This window comes from Patagioenas fasciata, chromosome 1, assembly GCF_037038585.1.
Source record: "Patagioenas fasciata isolate bPatFas1 chromosome 1, bPatFas1.hap1, whole genome shotgun sequence".
NCBI lineage: Eukaryota > Metazoa > Chordata > Aves > Columbiformes > Columbidae > Patagioenas > Patagioenas fasciata.
This window is the reverse complement of record NC_092520.1, coordinates 93512430-93537466: the sequence shown is the minus strand read 5'-3', so window position 1 is coordinate 93537466 and position 25037 is coordinate 93512430. Positions and strand designations below refer to the sequence as shown.

Here is a 25037-nt window from a genome sequence, read left to right as displayed (position 1 = left end):
TGAACACTTACCCATCATCTTCCACTTTGCTTGCTTATGCTGAAACAAGGTGTAGGTTTAGCAAAGACCAAGCACTGTGAAAGGGCTTGATATAAGAATTTGAAGTACATCTTTTGTGAAACTTTCAAACTTATAATTTATTTGGCCTGAATGGAAAAAAAAAAAGGCAATAAAACAGATCTGAGTTAGACTTAAGAAGGATCTTTATAGACTAGAAGAGATAGTTAGAAACTAATTTGTATTTAACAAATACTATCCAGATATGGTAAGGGTACCTAGGACTCTTACAGCCTGGTCTTTGCACAAACCATACGAAAGCTGGGTCAAGATTTGTTTGGAAAGTTTGTATGTGCCAAACAGAAGGGCATGCAACTTCTGAAAGTTAATGACTCAAGCAGCATGTCAAGTATAAAGAACAAGTTATGATTCTCTACTGCTGAACTACGTCTGTTAAAGTTGTGCACAAACTACCAAATCAGAACTGTCATGTTTTATTTTGCTGAGATGCTATTAACACAACTATAAGAGCATGTACAAACCATGGTTCTTTCTGTTGCACATCAGAATGATTGTCAAATTACTACATCAACTGGATGGCTTTTGGAGCTTACATACTGCAGGCAGTCTGCAGATAGTACATAAAGTGTATAAAAAACTTTACACAGGCACTTTGTAACTAATCTGTCGCCGTTAAACTAAAGATCTCAGAGATTTTTTTTTTCCTTCATTGAGTATAGATTACCATGAGAACTTTTGGGGCAGCACTCATCTTTCTCTTTAACAAGCTCTGGGGCATGACTATTTGGCAATAGTTCGATCTTCATAAAAACAATAGCTACTGTATCCTTAAAAAACTAACTAATAATCACACCTTTGTTCTGTGCTGATAAGTGACTACTAAAACCACACATATTGTTTATATCAAATGTCTTTTGATCCAAGGCTCCTCTGAACACAGACTGTACCAGCGGGAGCCAATGTAAAACCCAGTCGGCTAAGCCACTTTGGCATTGTCTTGTTCACTCCCGATTAAGAATTAACATGCCCATTACTGATTTGTCACTACAAATGACAGGTTTACAGGCAATTGTTTCCAGCTCCTTCAGCTTCTCACAGCAAGAGAAAGAGGAGAGCAGCCTCCCCGTGGGAAAAATGGGGCAGGGCCCTCAAGCCACCACCATGGCTTTTGTGCTGGCTGGCAGGACAGAGTGGAGAAAGATCTGCAGGGTTATACCCTGCGGCTGACCAAGCCCCACCTCACTCCTGCCCGAGCCCACAGTTCGGGGAAATCCCAGGTACTCTGCCCTACTCCCAGGCTGCCTTTGCTGCCACATAGTCTCATCTTGACAGCTTGAAAGTGCTCCAGCCACCTTTCAAGATTAAGCATTTGAAATGTAGTAACCAGCATTTAAAGTGGGAAAACAAGTTTGGTGCTCTTCTGTCATTGCTTCCTCTACTTGTGGTTTTGCTTGGATGACTTGTTTTGGTTTACCATGATAATTATCTACTTCAGTCCTATTTGCAATACTATTTTAACATCTTGAGTTTTTCTCTACTACATGGAAAACACTTTAATCCATGTTTTTAATACGGAAACTTCTGTGTATGCAACACATGAACTGGAAGTCCTGAGGAACAATATCAATTCTGTAGTTTATTTTATCTTTATATTGTCCAAACACCATACATTCCAGCTACAAATTTAGCTACAGAAAATGAAAGTGTATTTTCAAACATTACAAATTTTCAGTACCAGAGTAAGCCACTTGCATGAATACAGATTAATAAGTAATCATTTATTGACATACATATGAATTAAGCCAACTGATTAACTTTTTATTTTAATAGTATGTCACTGCTATTTTTAATTAATTCCATTTTGTACTGATGAGGGGTCCCTAGAAATAAATCTATTGCGTTGAGAAAGCATAAGGCATCTGTTTCCTCATCCCACCTCCATGTTAGAGATCTGTCTTGGAGGAGTGGGAAAAGGCCTGGCAATGATTTAATTAAGAGTAAATTCAGGTTAAACAAGGTCAGACCCCCCCCACATTAGGGCAACACCAAATGAGCTGTATCATCTGGGCTGGAACATCCATAATCAGATTTCAGGGTACCCAGTTAATGCTGTGAGCAGGCCACCGGACAGTGTTGGGAAGCGTACCCTTCTGTAGACCTAATCCCAGGAGTACCATAACTGTAACCCTCTTTTTAATAATTAAGGACCCTGCTGCTGTGGACTGGATGAGACTGCTATGAGTAAATGTCCCCTGCCAGGGCACAGGATAATCCACAGTCATATTACCACTTGCATGGGCCCACATACATAAGCTCACCAAGTTTGAACAGTTTTGTCACTAAGATGCTGGCCATGAGGACCATCAGCATCAGAAGGTAAAAGGGCCAAATAAACTGGGGTCTCAGCCCCTTCATCTGGTGATTTAGGGGCGTCAAGACCTGCCATGTCTGTTCTCACCCATCCAGGACAGCAGGAATTAAGAAGGATGTGGTCACCTTTTCTTTTTTCATTTAGCATCCGGGCCTGAATCTTGGACAAGACTGTGACGCCAATTTTGGATACCCCATAGGCAGTATTTGGCCAACCCTCTTTCTCATGCACATTTTTCTTGGTGTCTTCCACAAATTTGGTCATGAGTTTCACTAACTCATCCTCAGTGATTGTGTCACTGTGAAACTTTTGCTGTAGTTCTTGGCTGCAGCCTTTCAGAGCTGAGTTAATCACCAAACTAGAGACATTCACCACTCTACCTGTTAAAAAAGAAGAAAGACCGATTACTTTTACACACACTAAAGTCCAGACACTGAAGTGCGCTTGCTCTATTGTTATGTATACACTACTTAGGTAAACACCTGTAAAATATCTTGTGTAGGCTATTTTGCAGAGCTTCTGCAATATCACAGTTAACTCAATGTCAAGTGTTTCTAGGGAATTCAATTACAGAGAGTAATTTAAGGTGTGAACCTGCAAAAGCTCTCTATCAAACTTCACGTATACTTTCAGGAAATGGCCTGTTACAATCTGTAGGCATATTCATAGTAGTAAGTGGTTTTCTCAGTAACGGAAGCCAGACTTTACTCTCAAAGTTTGGTGGAAAACATTCTCAGTTCTGCAACAGCTCAAGTAAAGTGCTGTAAGAGTGCACCTCAAAAGCCAGAATATCACTGAATTCAAGACAAGCAATCTAGTTATTAATGTGCTGAGATCATCAGCTTCTTTACAGAATACCTGAAGACAATTCCAGGATGCAAAACTGCAGTAAGCTATTTTCTCCCAGCACTTCAGTACAGAGGAATGAGAGAGCTGAGTCAGTAATTCACTCCTCCTCCCCAAAATCATGTTACAGTGTTTCCCTCTTTCTTGCTAGATCACAGCCATCCAGGCAACAAACTAGGGAATAAATGTGAGGATTTACATCTTAAAAGCCACAGAAATTAATCCTTTGTGTTAAAAACTTTAGCCACACATTTGTCATTCAGCCTCAGCACAAGACAACTAAACTTCAATTTCAGCACTGTTTATTCTCTGCCCACTGTTGGCCTCCAAAATTCATTTACTCTGTCCTTTCCTTCCTCCCCAACTTCTCTCTTATCTACTCCTTTTCTCTTAAAAACCTAGATATATTTAAATGTTAATATAAACTAAATTTCATTTATGGCAGCAAGAACTTCTCCAGATTTTCATTAAAACCTTTAGTGATCACGAGTCTTGAAAAGACTTGTATATATAAAGAAACCCTACCCTTAGATTTGGTGTGGGTATTGGATCAAAATACACTCCTTCCAAATAATCTGTGGTATGCCAGTAGCATTCCAGGGCACTTTCAGTGCTTCAGGTTTCCAGAACAGGAGCATTCTGTGCAGGATAGTCATCCAATGAGTACAGACTACTTGCACGTTGCTAACACCTCTTTATTATTGACACATCTATCTTCTTTGACCCCGGCCCATCCTATTCATAATTTTTGGTAAAGCGTTTTCTTCCAGTTCCTCCTAACATCACCAAATCACAGTAACTGAATGTACATCTTCAAGCACCATTTATAACCACATCACTAGATATTGCAAATACAGCAAAGGCTGTGATCTAGACAGAGACAGATCAACAACCTATTGAGAAGCCTTCTTCAGCAGTAGCAAGAACAGGCATGTCACATCAAACTCAGTTGAAAAACTGTTTCTAGGTACTTTCTTATAATAATTGTATCATCAAAAGGTCCTTTCTGAAACAATAACAATTTACATATGCAGATATCATGACTAGAACACAGGTAGGTTCTTCATGTTTTCTTGAGGGCACCATGAGAATTCCACTTCAGTCCATAACAGAAGAATGCAACAGGCTTGAAAGTAGATTTAAATATACATGGCAGAGATGTTCTGTAGGTCAAGAAAAAACAGCTGTTCTCTACAGTACAGCAAGGTACACTCTCGCTATGGGGCAGCGTGCTTCTGAGACAGGAAATGATTTTCCCGTTTAATAAGAAGCCAAATTCATACAAAATTATTTCTCTACTTTTTATGTTATACTTACCATAAGGCTTCACAAGAGGCAACAATTCATTGCAAACATTCCTGGTTCCAAAAAAGTTTGTCTTCAGGGTAACCTCTGCTTGGACTGCAAACGGAGTTGTGTCTTTAACTTTTCATAAGATGTGGTAGTGAGGTGGGAGGTGAGGAAAAAAAAAAAATCAGAATATTATTATGGTTTGAAAGGAAGTTAGCAAGCTAGCAAAACCCAAGTTTATCCTAATCCACCCCCTTTTTTTTAATAGTTAGGAAATGAGCATATGATCAATTAAAATACATAAGGAAAAAAAAGCAACATCACTTTCACTTTCTTATGCATGAAAAGACCCAGCTCTGCAACATTATATTAATAATGAGGTAATTATGTTTTTACCTCTTCTTAGCTAAAGGTTTTAGTTTTTCCCCAGAGAGTCAGTTGTATCACCCTGCAGAGTCATTTGCCCACCCACAGGTCATTTTTCTTTCTGCCTTTTATATGGAAGAAACAAGGACAGACTGCTCTCATATGGTGTGCTGCCCAGCCCACCCACTGACCTGTCTGTATTTACACCTGGTGCTCAGAGTGTGGGCTGCCACTACCACATGCAATTAAACTTTGAGGTACCCTCTCCTTTCAAATGCATAGCACAGCACTTCGCCATCATCCTGACATACCAAGGAGGGGGCAGACGGGAAATCAGAGGGTAAGATCACGAATCTAGGATGCTGCCCCTGAAGGTGCGAAAGTTAAGACTACCACCACGGTATTAACACCCAAGAACATGGCAGACAGCCCCTTCTATGTCCTGACTCTTATGTGGTCTTGTCTTGGGTTCTTAGCTGGAACTTGAAGTCAGAGCAGTGCAAATTGCAACCAACATTGTAAAAGCTTTTATAAGGAATGCAGGGGTAAGATGTGGTACAGTCTGAAAACAAACGAACAAACAAACAGAAAACCCCAACACTGATAAATACTTGTGTCATAAATCATCCCCTGAACTGACATCATTGCTAGCACAAGAGTGGGAATTAGCAGCTAGGAAAGGGAGCTGACTTAGGTAAGCATAAGCAGACCATGGAACTGCACCATATAGGTATGATTTCATCAGACAGAATTGACGGCTTGCCACCACCAAAAGTGGGGTAGGATGTGCCATCACCTGAAAATTTGGCTCAGCAGTGAGCCATATGCTAAGTGTCCTCCACGTTGAGGGGGAAGTAAGAGTTCAAGTAACATTTCTCCTCTTTTGCTGCAAGCTCCATCTCTGAAGTGATGAAGGCCACCTACAGAGATTAGGCAGGTCTTCACTTGTCTCCATAGCCCAGATCTATGTAAACTCAAGAAAGAAGCATTAACAGGTCACTTCGTATTTAATATAGTTGTATTTTTATTTCAAAACACAGCTATAATGACTGATTTGTATATACTCTCAAGCAATGGGCACTAATGGGATCAAGTTTTGCACATCACCTGCATTTAAATCCAAGACACAAAACCAGATCATGACCTTTTTATTGCATGAGTTATAACAGCAGGAGAAGAAACTAAAAACCTACACAACTCTGAACCTCTGCTTCAATACCCACCTTGCAACGGCAAAGCTTTGCTATACTCCTAAACCCACCCATTTGGCTAACAAGATATGTTACCTGTAACATCTGACAGATACACACTCCCTTGATTCAACAAGCATTACTAGAACCACTGTTTTGACAGAAACTCATCCAGAAGGCAATGCATGGGCATATTGTCACTTCATACATGAACAGTTTTTGCTGGACTAAGGATGTTGCTGGACTATCTGTAGTGCAGCACAAAAACTGAACAATAAATTAAATTTCATGGTAAATCTAACCATTGACAGACAACAATAACAAACAATACTACAACAAAGAAAAGAAAACATAAATTTTGTGATGCTACCAGAAACCTGGCAAGGTAAGAACAAACCTTGGGTTAAAACATCAATCTCAGAAGCAAGAATTAAAGAAAAATAGGAGGTAAGCATCACAGTAAGTTCTTACACAGGTATTAAACCCTCTAGCCTCTGTGCTAAATACTTACTCAACTACAGTTACAACTGGCTCCTCTATGACATTGCCGCCTATTAAGCTGATCTTCACAGAATCACAGAACGTTAGGGATTGGAAGGGACCTCGAAAGATCACCTAGTCTAAACCCCCTACCAGAGCAGGAATACCTAAATAAGGTTACACAGGAAGGTATCCAGGCAGGTTTTGAATGCCTCCAGACAAGGAGACTCCACAACTCCCCTGGGCAGCCTGTTCCAATGTTCTGTCACCCTCACTGAGAAGTTTCTTCTCATATTTAAGTGGAATCTCCTGTGTTTCAGTTTGTACCCATTGCCCCTTGTCCTATCATTGGTTGTCACTGAGAAAAGCCTGGCTCCATCCTCGTGACACTCACCCTTTACATATTTATAAACATTAATAAGGTCACCCCTCAGTCTCCTCCAGACTAAAGAGACCCAGCTTGCTCAGTCTTTCCTCACATGGGAGATGCTCCACTCCCTTAATCATCCTCATGGCTCTGCGCTGGACTCTCTCCAGCAGTTCCCTGTCCTTCTTGAACTGAGGGGCCCAGAACTGGACACAATATTTCAGATATGGTCTCACCAGGGCAGAGTAGAAGGGGAGGAGAACCTATCTTGACCTACTAACCACATCCCTTCTAATACACCCCAGGATGCCATTGGCCTTCCTGGCCACAAGGGCACAGTGCTGGCTCATGGTCATCCTGCTGTCCACCAGGACCCCCAGGTCCCTTTCCCCTACACTGTTCTCCAGCAGGTCATTCCCCAACTTATACTGGAACCTGGGGTTGTTCCTGCCCAGATGCAAGACTCTACGCTTGCCCTTGTTATATTGCATTAAATTTTTCCCTGTCCAACTCTCCAGCCTGTCCAGGCCTCGCTGGATGGCAGCACAGCCTTCTGGCGTGTCAGCCACTCCTCCCAGCTTCATGTCAGCCGCAAACTTTCTGACAGTGCACTCAGTCCCTCATCCAAGTCATTGATGAATACATTGAATACTACTGGTTGCGGTATCGACTTTGAGGCACTCCACTAGATACAGGCCACCAACTAGGCTCTGCCCCACTGACCGCAACTCTCTGGCTTCTTTCCTTCAGCCAGTTCACAGTCCGCCTCACTACCTGATCATCCTGTCCACACTTCCTCAGTTTAGCAGTGAGGATGCTGTGGGAGACTGTGTCAAATGCTTTACTCAAGTCAAGACAGACCACATGCACTGCTTTGCCACCATTTATCCATCTGGTTATGTCCTCATAAAAGGCTATGAGTTTGGTCAAGCACAACTTCCCCTTTGTGAAGCCATGTTGACTGCTCCTAAAAACAAGCAATCTTCCTGCAAGGTACCATACAAAATGTACAGTGACTGGACTTCAGAACATCATTGCTGTGCTCTCACTTTGTGGGAAGCTCCAACTTCAGCAGCAGGTGAGGTTTAACCCATCCTGTCTAGACAGGCCTTCTTAACTCATGTTGTGAGCAGATGACTCAGCACAGCACTGTGCTTGAACAGCAACATGTCCTAACTGGAGACCAGGTAAAGAGCTTAAAAATTCCAGAAAGTGTGGAAAGAACAAGTTTGTACTGGCAGGGTAATCAACTAGTAGTACATTCAAGCCTGTGATTTGCTATCTCTGGAGCTAATATGATTCAACCTGTTTTTATGAACACCTGCACAAAGAACACATTTTTCTACCTTACAACTGTTGTGTTCCTTGCTTCCCCTGCCCTCCTGGGACACTAGAGGAAGAAAGGGTTAAATTCTTGCTCAGCACAGAAAGATTTACGTGAACTAGGAGCATAGCTAATATTCACACAGATTACTGGCTCCCATGGGCCTGGTAAAACTCACAGGCACTGAAGCAATAAACCCAACTCTGCTCACATGCACTGTTTGCCTAAAGTACTTCCTTGTTCTGTATATGACGAAAATACAATACTCCAGGAAAACATCTTTACACACACAGCTCAACAGATGCTAGAGGAAGAGCCATTTCACATTGCCCTCTCGCCATGCTGAGGAAGGCAGGCAGCTTTCCCAGTGTCCTGGTTTTGTTAAAAACAAGTTTCTCTTTCAGTGAATTTTCCTTTCAGCTAAAGTCTTTTTAGCAACTGCACTTTTCTGAAGTTAGATAAGTGTTTTGGTAGACATAGCAATGGAATGCAAGGTTGCTGATAAAGATGCACTTCCCTTGAGAGGGGCGAACTGAACAGGTGACTAAAACTGACCAACTAAGTATTCCTATCCCTTTCACATGATATTTCATATAAAATGGGAGATCATGAGGATCTTGTCCCTTTTTCCTCTTCTTTGACTATGGCTGGCATCTGGGGAGAACCTTGTGAGTCATCCCTGCAAACTGAGGCCCAGTGACAGACTGAATCCAGTTCCCGTTTGCTGCAGAGTCCAGTCCAGGACTTTTGAGTGCAGGCTCTGCTGCTGCTGGAACAGTGCTGATCTTTGCTGGGACTTTCAAGATTGTTTTTGTATATTTCGTATTATTTTCTCTATTTTATTAGTAGCATTAGTAAAACATTTTTATTTTTTTTCCAACTCTTTCTCTCTGTCCTTCTTTGCTTTCAAATTGGCTGTACTTAGAGGGGAGGGGGGGGCTAAAGGGGGACTCAGGGGAGAGGGGGTTAACAAAGCATCTGCCACGGTTTATTGTCACCCTGCAATCAAACCTTGACACCCAGCCAAAGAAGTAGCATGCCATTGAGACACAAGTCCTGTATAAGAAGCTACTATCCTTTCCCACATAGTTTTGTGGCACATATGACTATCCCAGACATTCTGATCCCTACCTTTGAAAGCAATCCCTGCGTTGTTAACCAGCACATTCAGTCCTCCATATTTCTCCTTGAGGAAGTCGCGGAGAGCTCTAATGCTCTGCAGATCATCAATATCCAGCTGATGGAAGAGAGCACGCAGCCCCTCCTCCTGGAGTTTTGCCACTGCTTCCTGGCCACGGCCAGTGTCTCGAGCTGTCACGTACACGTCCCCAGGGAACTGCTTGCATAGAGCCCGCACAATTGCAAATCCGATCCCTTTGTTAGACCCAGTCACCACAGCCACTGGTGTGTTGGACATCGTCCTCTCTCAATGTATGCCAAAGTGACAGCAACTGCAAATGGCAAAGAAGAAAATTTCACACTTGGATGGACAAAGACATCTAACTGAAAATGGATTAAAGTGTTTTTTTCTTTGAAGTCCTATTCAGAATTCCACTTTGAACTACACTAGAGTGCATACTAACCTTAATTTACTAAAGTAGCTTAATGATACCTAAGGCTTGAATAATCTTGTTAAAGCAGCTCTGAGCTTCTCAATATCAGTACCATACATCTTGTGTGCTACTATAATAGATTAATATATACCTTAGACTTCTTGGAGATAGATGGGACCTCTGTCACCAATGAGTAATTTAGGGTTCTGCTTGTTGCACAGCAATGTTTAGATCACTTAAAGAAAAGTGCGACTTAACAGAGTTCGATGGCAAGATTCACTCTGTGGGGGAGGGAGTTGAGTGCATTAGCCACCTCTCAGAAATTGCACGAGTATAATGTACTTCTCAGAAACTGAAAGAATATTCATTGTTGTAGTATATATAACAAGTGTGCTTCTGATCCTTGATGTGCATATTAAGAGAAAAAAATCCCCAGCGCTGCAATAAACCAATGCTGGCTCTGTAAACTGTCACTACCTTTGAAGAGTTTTCTTGGTTACTGTTTTGGTAACATTAGCAAAGAAATACACGTTTGGTGTTAATGCTTTGAAAAAAGCCCAACCTCAGTGATTCTGTGAAAAACACACCAACAAAACTAATCTTCAGTACTAAGTTAACTTTGGATGGGAATGAGTTCTTCTGCACACACACCTCACAGGAACACCGCTTGCTTCTTTTGAGGATGTTCAGCTGGGGCAGTTCAGGCACTGATGCACTCAAAGCCGACAAACCCGGGCTCAAAAAAGGGGGAGGAGTGGCTTGATCTTTAAGTGCCGCGCAGAACCAATTCTAGCGTTTTCAGAGAGACACAGCGGGCCACAGATCAACTACAGACAATGCTTCTTCAGTTTAACAGCTGTAGCCACAAAGTCTGCTCGCTGTTTTCATCAGACACAGCAGGTATAAAGAAGCTGTATTTCCCCCGTAAAAGCGACTTTTAAACGCCGGTTTTGTTCACTTTCGATTTAATTGCTATTTCTCTTCTAAATTAGCTTGCAATTAACCACGAGCAGATATCTAGCAAGGATGAAAACCGGCTCCTAAGAGCCTGCCCAGCTACTGACAGACAGCCCCGAGACCAGGCGCCGCCCTCCCGCTTCACCATCGAAATCCCACCTCGCTGCGAACGGCCACATTTTACCCCTTACCACCTCCTCGGGGCAGCTTTTCCTTCCTAGCGAGAACGCAAAGCAAGCCCGCGGGCCACGACGGACCCCGACGCTCGGGTAACTCCCGGCGGGACGATCCCGGCCGGCTGAACGCAGCGAAGAGCTGCGGGACATGGGCAGCCCGGAGGAGCGGCCAGAGCTCCCTCACCCACCTCCAGCACTGCGTGCTTTTCCCCTGGCCCCTCAGGGCTGCGCGGTGATGAAGAAAGAACGAGACAGCCACCCACCGAACGGCACAGCCGAACGCACCTAAGATGGCGCCGGAAGGACCCGCCTCCCGCGGCCGGAGGGGCGGGGCGGGCGGGCTGGGGCAAACGGCGATGAGGGGCTGGCGGTCTCTGTGTTCTCTCCGGCAGGTGGGCCAGAAGCGGGTGGGGGGCTGTGATGGGCGTCGGGCCCTGTGTCCACTTTTGCCCTTTCCTCCGTCGCGATTCTAGCCCGGGAGGGTATCGGGAGCCGGAGTTGCTGTGGGGGGACCTGGGCGGTGGGTTGGAGTTTCTCGCCACACGCTCGACTCTCCCCCTCACTCACACGCGAGGGGCATGGAGGGTCCGCAAGCAACGCTCGTTTCTCTCGGGCGACTCGGGGTTTTGCCTGCCAGATCAGGAAGCGGGGGGAGGGGAGCGGCCCGACCATGTGGCGGGGAAGCGCCAGAGCTTTGTGGGGTCGTGGCCGTGGCCAAGGTGGTGTTTGAAGGTAAAAGCTTCACATCTGCCCTCTCCCCTTTGCCCTCACCCGCCCTCATTTAGGGGCTGGCTTATAGGACATTTTCTAAACTTTAAAGAGGCAGCTTGTTAAGCAAGTAGTATTCTGGTTTCTCTTACTGAGGTGAAAGAAACATGCAGTATTTGAAAGGGACCAGTGACAGAACCCGAGGGAATGTCAGGAAGATGTGCCAGGGGAGGTTCAGGTTGGACATGAGGAAAAGGTTCTTCCCCCAGAGGGAGGTGGAGCACTGGAACAGGCTCCCCAGGGAGGTGTCACGGCCCCAAGCCTGACAGTGTTCAAGAAGAGACTGGACAAGCCCTCAGACACACGGTGTGAACTGTGGGGTTGTCCTGTGCAGGGACAGGAGTTGGACTTGAGGATCCTTGTGGGTCCCTTCCAACTCAGGACATTCAATGATAAAACATTTTGAAGTTGTTTTTTTTTTTTTTTTTTAATTCTTATTTAGGTTGTCTAAATAAGGCAAAATCTGTTATTTAACATGAAGAAAAGCAGGGGTCGGACAAGTCGGAAGAGAAGAAGAAAACACTTGCAGAGTTTTATGGATGGAGGTACTACCCCTGAAAGTACTGATAAATAATAAAATAGCCAATTGCTTGCCAAGGTGTCATTCTATGGTGTATATTTGACTAACACCTTTTCAAACAGCATTCATAAATGTTAGCTTTTCCTACGCAAATATTCTAGCATTAGTTTACAATCCTAAGTAGAGTGTGGTGAATATTGTGAGCTCTGTTTTCTAGCTAAATATGCTGAATAACTCTTAGAGTTCTGAGAGCTCCCGGCACCCAGAGGCACAGAAATTAGTAAGCTAGTTTGAGGGGAGCCTTTCTTGCTATTCCATTAAGCTATACTAAGATGTCCAAAATACAGTTTTTCTGACTATATAGTAAAATTTTTCAATTTCCTTTAGTTTCCAACAGAGTGCTATTTTATAGCATTAATCTCTTCCTTTTTATTTTTAGTCAACTGCAGTCACAAGCTGGAATACATTAAACTTAGGAAGTGGCTAAAAGACAGAGGATTTGAAGACAATCATTTAAGGCCAGCCAAGTTCTGGGGTAATGTTTTAATTATTGATCAGTGGTACAAATTTCTGATTCTTCTAAGAATGTTAGATTCCTGCTTTAAAATCACACACCTCACTGGCATCAGGGAAAAAAGCCAGTTACTGTTAGTCTTGTAAGGACTTGTGGCAAATGCAGGTAAATGTCATTTAACAAGGAAGTAGACGTGGAGGTTTGAAGTGGTGTAAACTGTTTCTTATACAAAGATGATCTCCTGTAAAGCTTTTGTATGAGAATACTCTGGTATACTGCAAAACATGCACACCTATGCTGAATTCCTTGTAGAAACTGAGATTTTAAATGTTAGTAGCGCAATTTTAAACAAGAAAGTAGTATCTTTTGAAGTGTTTCCAGTAGTGGAACCTAAACTTGTTATTATTTCTTCATCTTTTCTTTCCCATGCAAGTTCAGCAGATCTAGTGAATTTTTTCTCTTTAAGTAGATTATATTTCAAAACTTTTGCAATATTAAAGAGAGAGTAGAGAGGATAGGACGAATCAGAGAAAAATACTGTGTATAGACATTCTAAAGTTTAGTTAAAACTCTGAAATCAAGAACAGCAGCCAGTGATGAATGATTTTTTTAAAGAAAAAATTGTGAAAAAGAAGTTGAATAATTGCTAGAACTGGACAGCAAGTGTTGCAGGGATGCAGGGAAAGGGCTTTCACAGTGTCCTGAGAAATAAAAAGAGAATTAGAGACCAAAGAAAAGAGGTATATATCTGGAACAATCCATAATTGGCTTTCATGAATTGTAAGAGATAATATATGTTTTTTAGAGCTTTTTCTTGCTGGTCTCTTAAGTTATTGCAGCTTATTGTCTCCTGTATTTTACATATATACACGTATTTAAGCATCTTCTTTGTTCCTGCTTCAGATACAGGAAGAGGACTGATGACAACAAAAGCTCTGCAGGTTAGTAATGTGGATTCTAATGGGAGAGCTCCTCAGGTTCTTTTGAGATGTAATGACTTTTGCAACCAGCAAAGCTTAAAATTCCAGACAAGGTTTTCACAGTCCCTCTTGTGAATGTAGTTTCTGTGCCAATACCAGAATTTGCAGTGTTGGCATATGTGTAGGATGATGTCCTGTGTACCCTGAGGGCTTGTTGGATGAAGACATTCCTGTGCTCATTTACAGAGACTTAGTATGTTGTCGCATGTTTCAGTTTAAGGCAGACAGTGGCTGAAACCAGAAGGAGCAGGCCCCTTCCCTCTTGTATGCCTTCTCCCTCAGCCACAGGCTCCCACAGGTTCCTTTGCACTGACTGTAACAGTTTTCCCCGCTTGTGTGGTAAGTTGCATCAGGAAGCTAAACCAACAGAAAATGCTCTCTTCAAAAAAACTATTAGCCTTGATAGCTTTGTTCCTTGAAATCTCCCACCTTGGTCAGACCAGTGCTGGTACAAAGGGAGGAATGGTGTATCGGGCAGGGGAGTGAGGGAAAGTGATGGGGCTTTAAGCAGCGTTAGGCTTTAGATTATCTTAGCCGTAATGTGAAATCACAGCTTTAACCTCACTTTGATAGCCCTCTTCTTTGTTGGTAGGCCAGCTCAGGGAAACATAATTTCTCAGACGTTCCTGGCGGAAAAGGGGAATGATAGAAAAAATACCGTGCCCTTCAGATAGTGGCGCAGAAAGACTGAACTCTGACTGAAAAGTGTCTCAGAAAATAGGCTTGTTGGAGAAGTTTCCTAGCTGATACGAGAGTAATATATCAAATAATGGGGAATCAGACCCAGAACCTTTTGCAAAATGGAGAGTACAGCAAGAGGTAGGAAGGAGATGCAGCGTGGAAGTCAGGAGTAGAGAACAGTCAGTGTATGTTCTCATGCTGGCTCAGGGTTAGAGCCAGCAGTTGAAGCCAGAGGCCCAGGTTGTCCACAGTGCTGGGAGTCTGCATTAAGTGAAATGAGAGCTGGAATCAAGTGGGCTTGGGCAAGATAGGGAACACAGGAGAGGAATGGGAAGGGGATAGTATTGACTTGATTTGTACCATCTCCCTACAGGTGTGGACACATCTGGCTCAAGCCAGGCATGAAAGCTAATTTACGCATTCAATAACTTGGCAAAGTCAGGATAGACACGACCCAAAATATCCCTACCCCATACTACTATGTTGATAGAAATTGAGCTATTTGTGGAATTTAATCTAAAATATATTTCAGTCCAAAGAAAGTGAGTAGTCAGGCACTGAACTTTCTATGAAAAGCTAACTTTCTCCAGATGGCAGTTGCTACTGACTGCAAACATCCTTTCCTGGACTGTGACTGTCTTAAAACCATGCCAGTTTCTGTCAAGTTCAACATCACATCTGTTTGCTTTCTGACATTTCTGTTCTCTGGGGGATGTCTCCCTGTTCAGAAATCACATAGTAGATGAGTCATTTACACTTGACCTTTACTATCCTTTGTGTCTGATGTGTTTTTTTTTTCTTCCCTCAAAGGCAGGGGATCTGATTATTTCTTTGCCTGAGAAATGCTTACTCACCACAGGCACTGTCCTTAGTAGCTGCTTGGGAGAGTACATTATGAAGTAAGTGAAAAGTGACACTTCATGGGCAAGCTGGCCTTTACTGTGTGTTGCTCATTAGTAGATTAATCATCTTAAATGGTAGTAGGGCCTTAAACTGCATATCTGAACTTGTGTGAGTATTTCTTGTGGACTTTCATGCATGTGAAATGCTCAGATAAGTTTTGAACACAGAGCATACCCTTTTTGGTAGGCAGTATTGGAGGGATGGTACATACTTGAACTTGACCTGCTTCTAGAGTCAGCTTTGACCTAAATGCCAGTTATGAATGGGTTCTTGGGAATTTGTGAATATGCTTCAGTAGGAGGAGAAGGATAAAATAGAGTTGCAAATAAGTCACATGAAAAATGACCTTTCAGAAAATTCAGACCAAAGACGTATGCTGGATGTTGAGTACTTGTTATGTGTCCTAAACCCTGCACCACACCTTCCCCCCCCCAAAAAAAAACCAAACCCTCAACAACAACAGCAACAGCAAAAACAACAAAAAAAAACCAATAAAAACCAAAAACAAACACCAACCAAAAAAAACCCCCAAGACCCCCAAAAACTCACAACACAAAAAAACTCCAAAAAGCCCAACAAAACAAAAACAAGAGGTGGGCCTGAAACTCTTACTTCAAACCGGTTTTTATAGCCCTTTTGGAATCATCAAAAGAATTTGGAGATGAACTACAAAGAAGTTTAAAATAGAAGCTATTTATAACATTTGAAAGAACTAGAAGAGATAAAATAGTGCTGCATCCATTTCCCATCTCACCTCTGTGTATCTGCTGTGTTGGTATTTTTATTTTCTAATAGATGGAAGCCTCCTGTATCTCCTTTGACAGCACTGTGCACATTTTTAATAGCAGAGAAGCATGCTGGTGAGAAATCTGTGTGGAAGCCATATCTTGATGTTTTACCCAAGACATACTCTTGCCCTGTTTGTTTGGAGCACGATGTAGTAAGCCTTCTTCCTGAACCTTTACGAAAGAAGGCTCAGGATCAGAGAACGATGGTCCATGAATTGTACATGTCTTCCAAGGCTTTTTTCTCTTCCCTGCAACCTTTGTTTGCTGAGAACACAGAAACTATTTTTAACTACAGTGCTCTGGAGTGGGCCTGGTGCACTATTAATACCAGGACAATATACATGAAACATTCACAGAGGAAATGTTTTTCTCTTGAGCCAGATGTTTATGCATTGGCACCGTATTTAGATTTGCTAAACCACAGTCCAAATGTTCAGGTAAGAAACTAAAAATAGATCACTTAATTTCTTTATTTGTAAATGTACTATCTCCATACAATATGCATTCATATGATAGATTAAGAGTGCTTGGAGGTCAGTGAGACACCTTATAGTGGGAAAAATACCTATTGAGGACATGTGCAGGCTGAGTACTCATGGTTCATAGATACCTTGGAGCTTGTTATTCAGCCCAAGGCAGTTGAATAAAGGTGAATGAGATGTTTCAGTTTCTGTAGCAAAGCAAAGCTACAGGGAGAGCCCACAATACCTGGGTGAGGTTTGCATCTGGAGTAGCTATTGGGAAGAGCCACTTGTAAATATAACCCTACTCCTCTCTTCCGTAAGGCTCAGCCCCTGAGTCACAAGCTACATGGTCCCTGTGTTACTTCACCTCTGGCTGAAGCTTCTGAGCAGCCTCAGGAAAGTGTATAGAGCAGTTCCACCTTATATCAGGGACTATGTGCCAAAAGATAGCACAGAAGTGGCCAGCTCTGTATGAAGCCATTGCTATTTGCAGATTTGGGGCCTCTGTAATAAGTCTAAGCAGTGGGTGGCACATCCTGTGGACTAAGATTTTGATATATGTTTGTTTCTTCATGCTAATGGGTTGCTGTTTCAGGCATCTGTTACACTATCGGTTCTCTTCCAGTACTAGAGAAGTGTTCAGTACCATTGGATTTTAACATTCTGATTGTTTTTTCATTGTGTCTTCCTGCCGAGAGTAAAACCTTTTTCCTTAACTTCTTGAAGATAAAGGCTGCATTTAATGACCAGACAAGAAGTTATGAAATTCAGACAAATTCATTGTGCAGAAAATATGAAGAAGTATTTATCTGCTATGGGCCTCATGATAATCAGCGACTGCTACTAGAATATGGATTTGTTGCCATGGATAACCCTCACAGCAGTGTTTATGTCTCATCAGGTTGGATTTATGGATTATCTTGAAATTGAAAAGCACAATAGTGGAGAACAGAGCATCTGAGCATGTTAGTACTGTTTGTATTCAACAGGAGATGTCGGTAAAAGGGGATAACTAAAAGATAGTGAAGAAGTTCATGCACACGCGTATACATATATGTACAACATGTACAATGCATATTAAGGCATTATGATTTTTTTTAGTACCATCAAAATATTTCTTTTTATTTTCAAGAAGTGGAATAGGGTTTGATACCACTTTGAACTGCATAGAATTTGAGGACTGGGGTTTTAAAATTGCTAGTGTTCTTTGGTAACTTTTCCACTTGTAAAATTGCGATTCTTAGCAGCTTATATGTAGAGATTGCAACTGGATGTCTTAGATCGTTCCATTGACTTCAGGATTGAAGTCCTAATCCCCACAAACTGAAGCTGCTGAGAGTGGCTCGTAACTTCAGTTTGATCCAGGATTTCCATTATAAGAATACAATCCTGGAGATTGCTGTTAGCTTTTGAGAAGTAGATACATATTTGATTATGTTAAAGTTCACCAAGATGTAACAGGTTATGATCTTTGTCCTGTAGCTACTTGAAAAATACAGTTGAAATGTCATTTCAGAATTGAAGACTCTGTTTTTTTTCTACATAGCATTTATTTAAATATCTGTGATTATTTTTTTTTTCTTTTTAATGCAGCTACTCTCCTCAAATATTTTCCACCACTGGACAAGCAGAGAAATGCAAAAGTTTCCATTCTAAAGGATCATGATCTGTTAGAGTAGGTATCAGGAGTTTTTTCTTTCTGTGTGGGCTTTCTTTTCCATTTTTCTGAGAGTCAAATTTTGCTTCTGGTATCAAAATCCAGCATACTTTTTAAAAAAAAAAAAAAAAAAAGGCAAGCCAAAACAAAACAAACTGTTCTCCTTGCTTTTTGTGAGAGAAAATAGAAGAGGTAAACACCAATATCAAAGCTTGAGATAGGTGACAGGCTGTACCTTGAAACCTGTTTGTGAATAACAGCAGAGTAAGGGGAGTCAAGGAGTCCTCTAATTCTGAAGAGCAGATCTTCCCTTGTTGACACTTGTCAGGAAGAAAGCGATCAGGTTGTAAAAATCACCTGTACTTTCTGCATCTCATCACTTCTGACTTTTTAGAAATCTGACCTTTGGATGGGATGGACCATCATGGAGACTCCTCACAGCCCTCAAGGTGTTAAGTCTTGGAGCAGATGAATTGTAAGTTTCAGTATTCTGAACATTTAGACAATGTGCATGTGCCATTTTCCTTTATTTGCTCTTTGCTGACTGTATGTGAGATACTGGGATAATTGTTTTGCATCTCCTGTGTCTATCTCATTGACTTCAGGTGAGAAATGAAAAGAACAGAGATCACCATATAACGTAAAGTCATTGTGTGCTGTTTTGGTCTTTTGTTTTCTTGTATTAAATACAAGACCCCATTGTTGTCCCTTTCTGTTTTGAGAATCAGATACTACTTAAAGGTTCAGAGTCCAGACCTTTTCCTGTTGGTATGGTAGGATTTTAAGTGCTATTGACCTTGCTTGCTTTCTTTGACACATGTGTTCCACAGGCTGCTTCTGAAATTCCAGGGCCAAGTTAGTCGCTGAAATTCATTTCCAGTGACTGGCAGTGCAGGTTTGATCGTTTGTTCCAAATGGCAAATCTACCTCAAGCAGTATTAATAGAAAATGGTTACCTGGGCTTTGCTTGAAATAATAAATTAAAAAAGAAGTTCTCTCATGTTCAAAGCTGCTTACGCTTTGAAGATTCATTGCTGAGTGGCATGAGTTTATTTATAAGAACTGAAAATAAATCCTCATGATACTGGTTTAAAGCACAGGTGATGTGAGGTTTAGCAGAAGCCATGCTAATAAGTTCTGAGTGAACAGCTTTTAATCCTCACTGGTGCTGCTGAAGTTGGTGGCAGCATGACAGAGCAGTAAAGACCAGAAGCTAGTCTAAGTGCAGACTGTGGTTTTGGCTCAAAGGGTAGGGGCAGAGGACTGGGACCACTACTGCAGACCGTTACATCTCTCTTTCTTTTTGCTTGCCTTCTCAGTCTCATATCTGAATGCTGTGTGCCATCTTCATGTATGTTAACCTTACTTGCCTTGTGCCAGCGATGTTATTCTTAGCGTAACCTTATGTTTATCATTCAGCTGGGGAATACAACAAATGATTGTGTGTTGTTCAAACATTTTGGTTCTAGTACTTGCTGGAGGAGAACGCTACTTGGTGATGTAATTTCAGCCAGAAATGAACAGCAGGCTTTGAATATGACAGCAAAAATATGCCATTTTTTAATAGAGGAGACGCAGCATGTCCTTCTCCAGGTAATTTGACTGAAGAACAAGATAGCACAGATTCCTTTCTCTTCTAGCATAAATGTACAGCAGTGTAATTTTCTGGGGTGAGAAGAGTGACAGAGGAAAATGACTGCATTGGGGTGATGTAGGATTTGTTTCCAGAGTGACTGACAGCACTGAATTGCTCAGCAGAATTTGTGGCTGGAGCAAATAAAGGAACCATGTTACAAAGCTTGTATGAAACCCTGTAAACATGTGAAAAGTATTTAACCTTTCTTTCCCTACAATATCAATGTGTTTATTGAGGTTACCTCTTAAAAGAAAATGCAGGCTTGCGTGAAGTGGGCACATGAGATCTTGCAGACCTGCCACGAGTGCCTTGTTGCAGAAAATGAAGGCTGTGTTTATTAATGCCAGTCAAGCCAAATGAACTACCCATGTCAACCAGTCTCCTGTGAGGGAGGTCTGTGGTCTTAGGAAAACAATCTCTCCTTCCTTTTTGAATTTGGGCAAAGGAATATGTGCTTAGTGTCGAGTTGGATAGCTATAATGGAAAAGGGCTATTAAAACCACACTTTTGCAAAGGAAACACATATATGCACAGAGTATGAGAAGAATATGGCATTGAGCAATAGCTTGAGGATAGTATGGACTTAGGAGCCTGATATCAGGTAAATATTTCCCTTCCCTTCCTGTCTTTGTTTTTGATCTGCTTCCTATCCATGTGATGATTGTTTTCCCTTTTAGTTTGTTTCTCATGTGTAAAATAAAAAAAAAAAATACTATTTTGACATAGTTAATGGAATCCCTACCACAAATAAGCTTTCTGCAAATTTTATATTCATGTCCTATATTAAATAATCTAATTTTTTAGTAATTTCATCCCATTTATATAAACTTCAGATTTCCCAGTTGAAAAGGAACAATGAGAACCTCAAAAAACACCTGGCTTTGGTAGAAGCACTACGCTTGGAAGATCTGAAGATATTGGAAAAATCAGCTGAGATTCTTTGCAACTTGAATATGGCAACAACTTGATTCACCTGTGACAGCTGTGGCTGATTGGAGATCATTTACCATGGGTGTCCCTTGCTCAACTGTTTTAAGGGGCCTGAGCAGCAAAGAATAATGTAAAAAGTCAGCAGAATATGCCTAGTTTTGTTTACAGGGTCACAGAGGACACAAAGTCTTATTTTGTTATTTGCTGAACTTCTTTAGCTGTGAGCAAAACAGCTTCTGGGGTGATTTGAGCAGCCCTAGGATTGTGGGCTCCAGCAGTCTGAGACTTTACAGCTGCCCATGTGGCTAAAGTGTGGATCATAGGGTCGAGCAGATACTTCTCAGCATGTATTTGAGCTTTGGCGCTTGACAGAGAGGAAGAGGACAGAGCAGCTTATATTTGCCCTATACTCATCCTTTTTCCCTGAGATCTGTACATGTCCCCAAGACTTGCAGTTCATGTAGTGCCTATTCATTCCTAGAGCACAAATCAGTCCAGTTGTGACCAACTCCAAATAATTCCCTTTGCAGTTTCAGCCCAGGTATTTCTGGAACTTAGGGAAGCGTCAATTTCCCTTCTTTGCTCTCTTCAGACTCTCTAGTTTGTGCTCTGACTCCTCCTGCTGGGAATGAGAACTGAAAGAATGTATCACTGAGCTCCTGTTTCTAGTTTGGAAGACCACCCAGGCAATTCATTGTTTCCATTCAAGTTCTGGTGATTATGTTGAGAAATCTTCGTGTCCTGTCTGCAAGGGGATAGTCTCATGAGCTGCCTTTCAGTATTAGTTCTACTTAAGTGGAGAGCTTTAGCTCCTTATGTCATTTAGAGAAAAGAGAGGCTTCTTCAAAGGATCTTTCAGGGCAGGACTCTTATTTATGCTGTATAAACTTAATTTATAATTGTGGTTGTGTTGTGATTGTTTTCCATTTTGTGAGTAATCACATTGCATAGATTTTTTTCATTGCTATTTGTAGCATTTTTAATAACTGTATTTTTAAAGAGTGTTTTTTTTAGATAAATATATTGGTTCCTTTTCTACAAGACTTCTCTATTTTTGAAATAAATTAAATTGTATCCAGCAGTAAGAGGCATTCTACCTAATGATGTAATTCAAAGGGAAAAATGCAACAAGTGAAAACTGTGAAGTATTCAAGCTCAAATGCTCTTTCAGACTTTCTTTGATACCTTGTAAACAAGAATGTTATTGTGTAAACTTGCTTGGATTCTAGGATTCCAGGTTTTGTGTGGGTTTTTTTGTTTGTTTTGTTTTGTTTGTTATTTGTTGTTGTTGGGGGTTTTGTGTGTTAGTTTTGTTTGTTTTTTTTTTTCTTCATTGGTCTGTTTGGAACAGGAAAGGTCTTAGTATCTGGAGAAGGGCCTTTACTTCTAGAAGGATACGTTGGTTTTGATTCAAAAGACTGGAGGAACTGAAAAGAGTAACTGTACACTGTTACTCAGTTTCCCAAAACCAAAGTTCTTGGTTTTGAGATGCCATCTTCATAATCTTTCCCTAGGATTAGGAAATCCTGAAACTAAGCTATTTTCTATGTTGTTTACCCTAATGCACTGAGACTCTTTTATACTCTCAGGCTTTCTGTATTGTTCATATGGAGAGATTGACAGTGTGTGGTTACATTTCAGAGCAGAGGGCTGGGTGAATAAATTAGGAGAGGAACCAAACTGCTTTCTGGAGCACATTAATTACATCCTTTGGGCCAACTTAATTTCGGATTTGCCTAACCTCGTTTTAAGCCCTGCAAGTCACTTGGCACCATATTTTATATTCTGATCAGTCCCATTCTGAAGAACCTCCTGAGATGAGATGACTGTCTGGATTTGGGAATGCAACCTATACTAATCTCACCGAGGGCAGTTCTCTTGTTTAAGGATCTTTCTGTACCACTGAAGCTGGCTAACGCGGAGATCATAGGGCTGAGACCCTGACCCTGTGACTGCTGCCCATTCATTGTGTTTAGGTCTGCAAAAAGGTCTGCAGAAATCATGAATGACATGAAAAAGGTGGATGGTGACTAAGCATTCACAGTGCAAGAAGTAAAGGCTTTCAAAGGAAGCTTGAAGAAGTCAGGTTCAAAACTAACAGAATGTGGTAACAAATCCATGGCTCTTACTAAGGAGTATGGATACAAAAGTCCACATGCGTACAGAGCACATCTACATGGAAGACAGAGCTGTTGGCAGTTACCAGGCAGACAAACAAATCTGGTCTCACATAGTCTCTTGATCACAAAATACTTGAAGTCTGGGAGGGTATTGATGATAAGTATTGTATATGCTTGACCTGTGCTTGCTGTGTTAAGATGTTGGTGGACACTGTGGGAAAGAGGGTAGTGGGCTAGAGGAAAGCTTATTTTGAATATGTCCTGCAGTTTTAATTATTAGAGCTGAACTGTTTGACCTCCTACTTGCTTTTAATAAAACCTTTTTAATTATCGAAAAACATAGGTGTTTCCTATTTTAAAATTTTATAATGAGCTGGTATATGGAAGCTAAGATGTTTTTTCTTGTCCTTTTAAAATTTTTTTTCTAGTGATGGTTATTTTCAGAACAACTTTTGTATGATGTGTCTTGCAAAATGAATACTAGTTTGATGGAAGTTTATTTGCTTCAATACTGCACTATAGACTGCATATTTATACCAAGTGGTTTGAATATGGGCTCCCCTTCTGTAACTCGTATACTCCCTGGAGGGAGTGTGGGAAAGGGATCTGACAGCACAGGAGAGTAGACAGTCTGAATTTCTGAATTGCTTGTCTGTCTCTTGCCTGTAAGCACAGCAATAAGCCCCCGGCTTTACCTTAAGCACTGCAGCAAGTGCTCTGAACAGAATCATGTGTGTTTGATGTCAAAATCCTGCCTGAATAAACTATGAAATTTGAACTAGTGCTTTTGTACCACACATCTGTGGCAATGTATTTTTAACTGGAATAAACCAGCATAACATAGGTTGTGATTCAATATTTACGTATATATATGCTTAGTCAGCAAAAGCTTGAATTCTAAACTATGTGCAAAGCAGGGCATCCTAAGCTGGGCAAAGAGCTAGGGTGCCTGAGGAAGTAACTGCACTGGGAGTGCTCTCCAGCTGTCTTACAGAACACTGAATCAAGTTTTCAGAGAGTGAGGGTGCTTATGTTCAGCCTCTACTTTAACCATTGGGCTGCAAACGTCTTAATCACTCAGCTTTAGTGACATGCTGTTAACATTTGGCTCTGTCTCTCTGTTAGTCTAAGAAGGGATTTAGCTGTGGCCTAAGTGTGGAAAGACTGCATTTCCTTTCAGCAATAGTAGGGATAAACCCCAGCTTTTTGCCATTAGCAGTACAAATCTTGTATAGGCCATGGCAGTAAGAGATTATCTTCCAGTTTGTGCAGTATTACTCAAAGACATGTAAAGTGGGAATGCATTCTGCAACTGCAATGAAGACACTGGTTTGGGTTGGTATACTGAGAGAAGCTCTATTTCTTGTCATAAGAGTGTGAGACAAAAATAGCACAGCTTTTTTGTTTTGGGGGGGGGGGGCGGGCGGTGGAGGCAGGGGGGTGATTTAGTGTATTCTGAAGTCACTGAAAAATGATAAACATGAAACTTCATGACAGTATCTTTCCTGTGTCAATTTATGTAAATACGGCAGGGATTTTCTTTGATCTACAGAGAGTGGCTTCTAGTTTACAGTTTTCTTCAGCTGTAATGTGCGGAGATCATCCATCATTGCTAAGTGCCTTTAGACCTGCATTTCAGGACAAGATAAGGGAGTATCAACTCTCATATCCTGATAATTAAAGCTTTTAGGTACCCTATGAAAACATTTCAAAGATGACATTCCCAAAGAAAGAGCTTTTAAAAATGATGTCTCTCAAGGTATATAGCCCCTCCCTGTGTGGAAGGTAAAGAATACCTCTTTAAAAATTGCACACTTTGGTGTAATTTGCAGTGTTTGTTTGCACTCAGCACATCTGTGACTACAGAGATGAAGATAAATAACTCTAGGACAGAGGGAAATTGCCCCAAAATAAATCTATGGGTTTCTTTGCACAATAAATATGAACTAAAGTTGTTACAAGATTTACAAATTTTCCCTCAGGTTGGACTAGCAGTAGGTTTTGAACCATGTGAAATTCATTATTTTTATCATTTCAGCACAAAATCAGGAAAATCACAGCTCAGTGAGTGAATTCAACTAGAACTTGATTTTATTCCTTAGATGGCATCAACCTGTTGCATGTTGGCCTGAAAAGAA

At 41.4% G+C, this 25037-nt stretch overlaps 2 protein-coding genes across 7 annotated transcripts; one reads left to right on the top strand and one right to left on the bottom strand.

Moving 5' to 3' along the window:
- Window positions 1-1628: 1628 nt before the first annotated feature.
- Window positions 1629-11254, bottom strand: LOC136116239 (carbonyl reductase [NADPH] 1-like). Of its 4 annotated transcripts, none has more exons than XM_065862439.2 (4): window positions 11127-11254; window positions 9384-9703; window positions 4553-4660; window positions 1629-2769 (listed from the first exon to the last, which is right to left on the bottom strand). In XM_065862439.2, exons 2-4 carry the CDS (start codon window positions 9667-9669, stop codon window positions 2333-2335), a joined length of 831 nt encoding a protein of 276 aa, XP_065718511.1. In that variant the 5' UTR covers window positions 9670-9703; window positions 11127-11254; the 3' UTR covers window positions 1629-2332. The 4 variants fall into 4 exon arrangements, with proteins under 4 accessions (XP_065718511.1, XP_071667023.1, XP_071667018.1 ...); XM_071810922.1 differs by having other exon boundaries at window positions 11224-11244; XM_071810917.1 differs by lacking the exon at window positions 11127-11254 and adding an exon at window positions 10954-11076.
- On the top strand, window positions 11112-23239 carry SETD4 (SET domain containing 4). 3 transcript variants are annotated; one of them, XM_065862429.2, is made up of 11 exons: window positions 11112-11330; window positions 12149-12251; window positions 12666-12761; window positions 13644-13681; window positions 15212-15300; window positions 16100-16529; window positions 17283-17457; window positions 18150-18231; window positions 18608-18688; window positions 19683-19806; window positions 20683-23239. In XM_065862429.2, the coding sequence occupies exons 2-11, from the start codon at window positions 12182-12184 to the stop codon at window positions 20815-20817; spliced, it is 1320 nt and encodes a 439-aa protein (XP_065718501.1). In that variant the 5' UTR covers window positions 11112-11330; window positions 12149-12181; the 3' UTR covers window positions 20818-23239. The 3 variants fall into 3 exon arrangements, 2 of the variants coding, with proteins under 2 accessions (XP_065718501.1, XP_071667011.1); XM_071810910.1 differs by lacking the exon at window positions 12666-12761; XR_010653391.2 differs by lacking the exons at window positions 19683-19806; window positions 20683-23239 and having other exon boundaries at window positions 17283-17521; window positions 18608-18625.
- Window positions 23240-25037: the final 1798 nt, after the last annotated feature.

Coding starts and splice junctions, on each gene's coding strand:
- LOC136116239 (XM_065862439.2), bottom strand. CDS start 9,669: ATGTCCAACACACCAGTGGCTGTGGTGACTGGGTCTAACAAAGGGATC. Junction 4,661..9,383: donor CGCAGGGATTGCTTTCAAAG/GTAGGGATCAGA, acceptor TCTTATGAAAAG/TTAAAGACACAACTCCGTTT. Junction 2,770..4,552: donor GCCTCTTGTGAAGCCTTATG/GTAAGTATAACA, acceptor CTTTTTTAACAG/GTAGAGTGGTGAATGTCTCT.
- SETD4 (XM_065862429.2), top strand. CDS start 12,182: ATGAAGAAAAGCAGGGGTCGGACAAGTCGGAAGAGAAGAAGAAAACAC. Junction 12,762..13,643: donor AAGGCCAGCCAAGTTCTGGG/GTAATGTTTTAA, acceptor TTCCTGCTTCAG/ATACAGGAAGAGGACTGATG. Junction 17,458..18,149: donor CAGTGTTTATGTCTCATCAG/GTTGGATTTATG, acceptor TTTTTAATGCAG/CTACTCTCCTCAAATATTTT.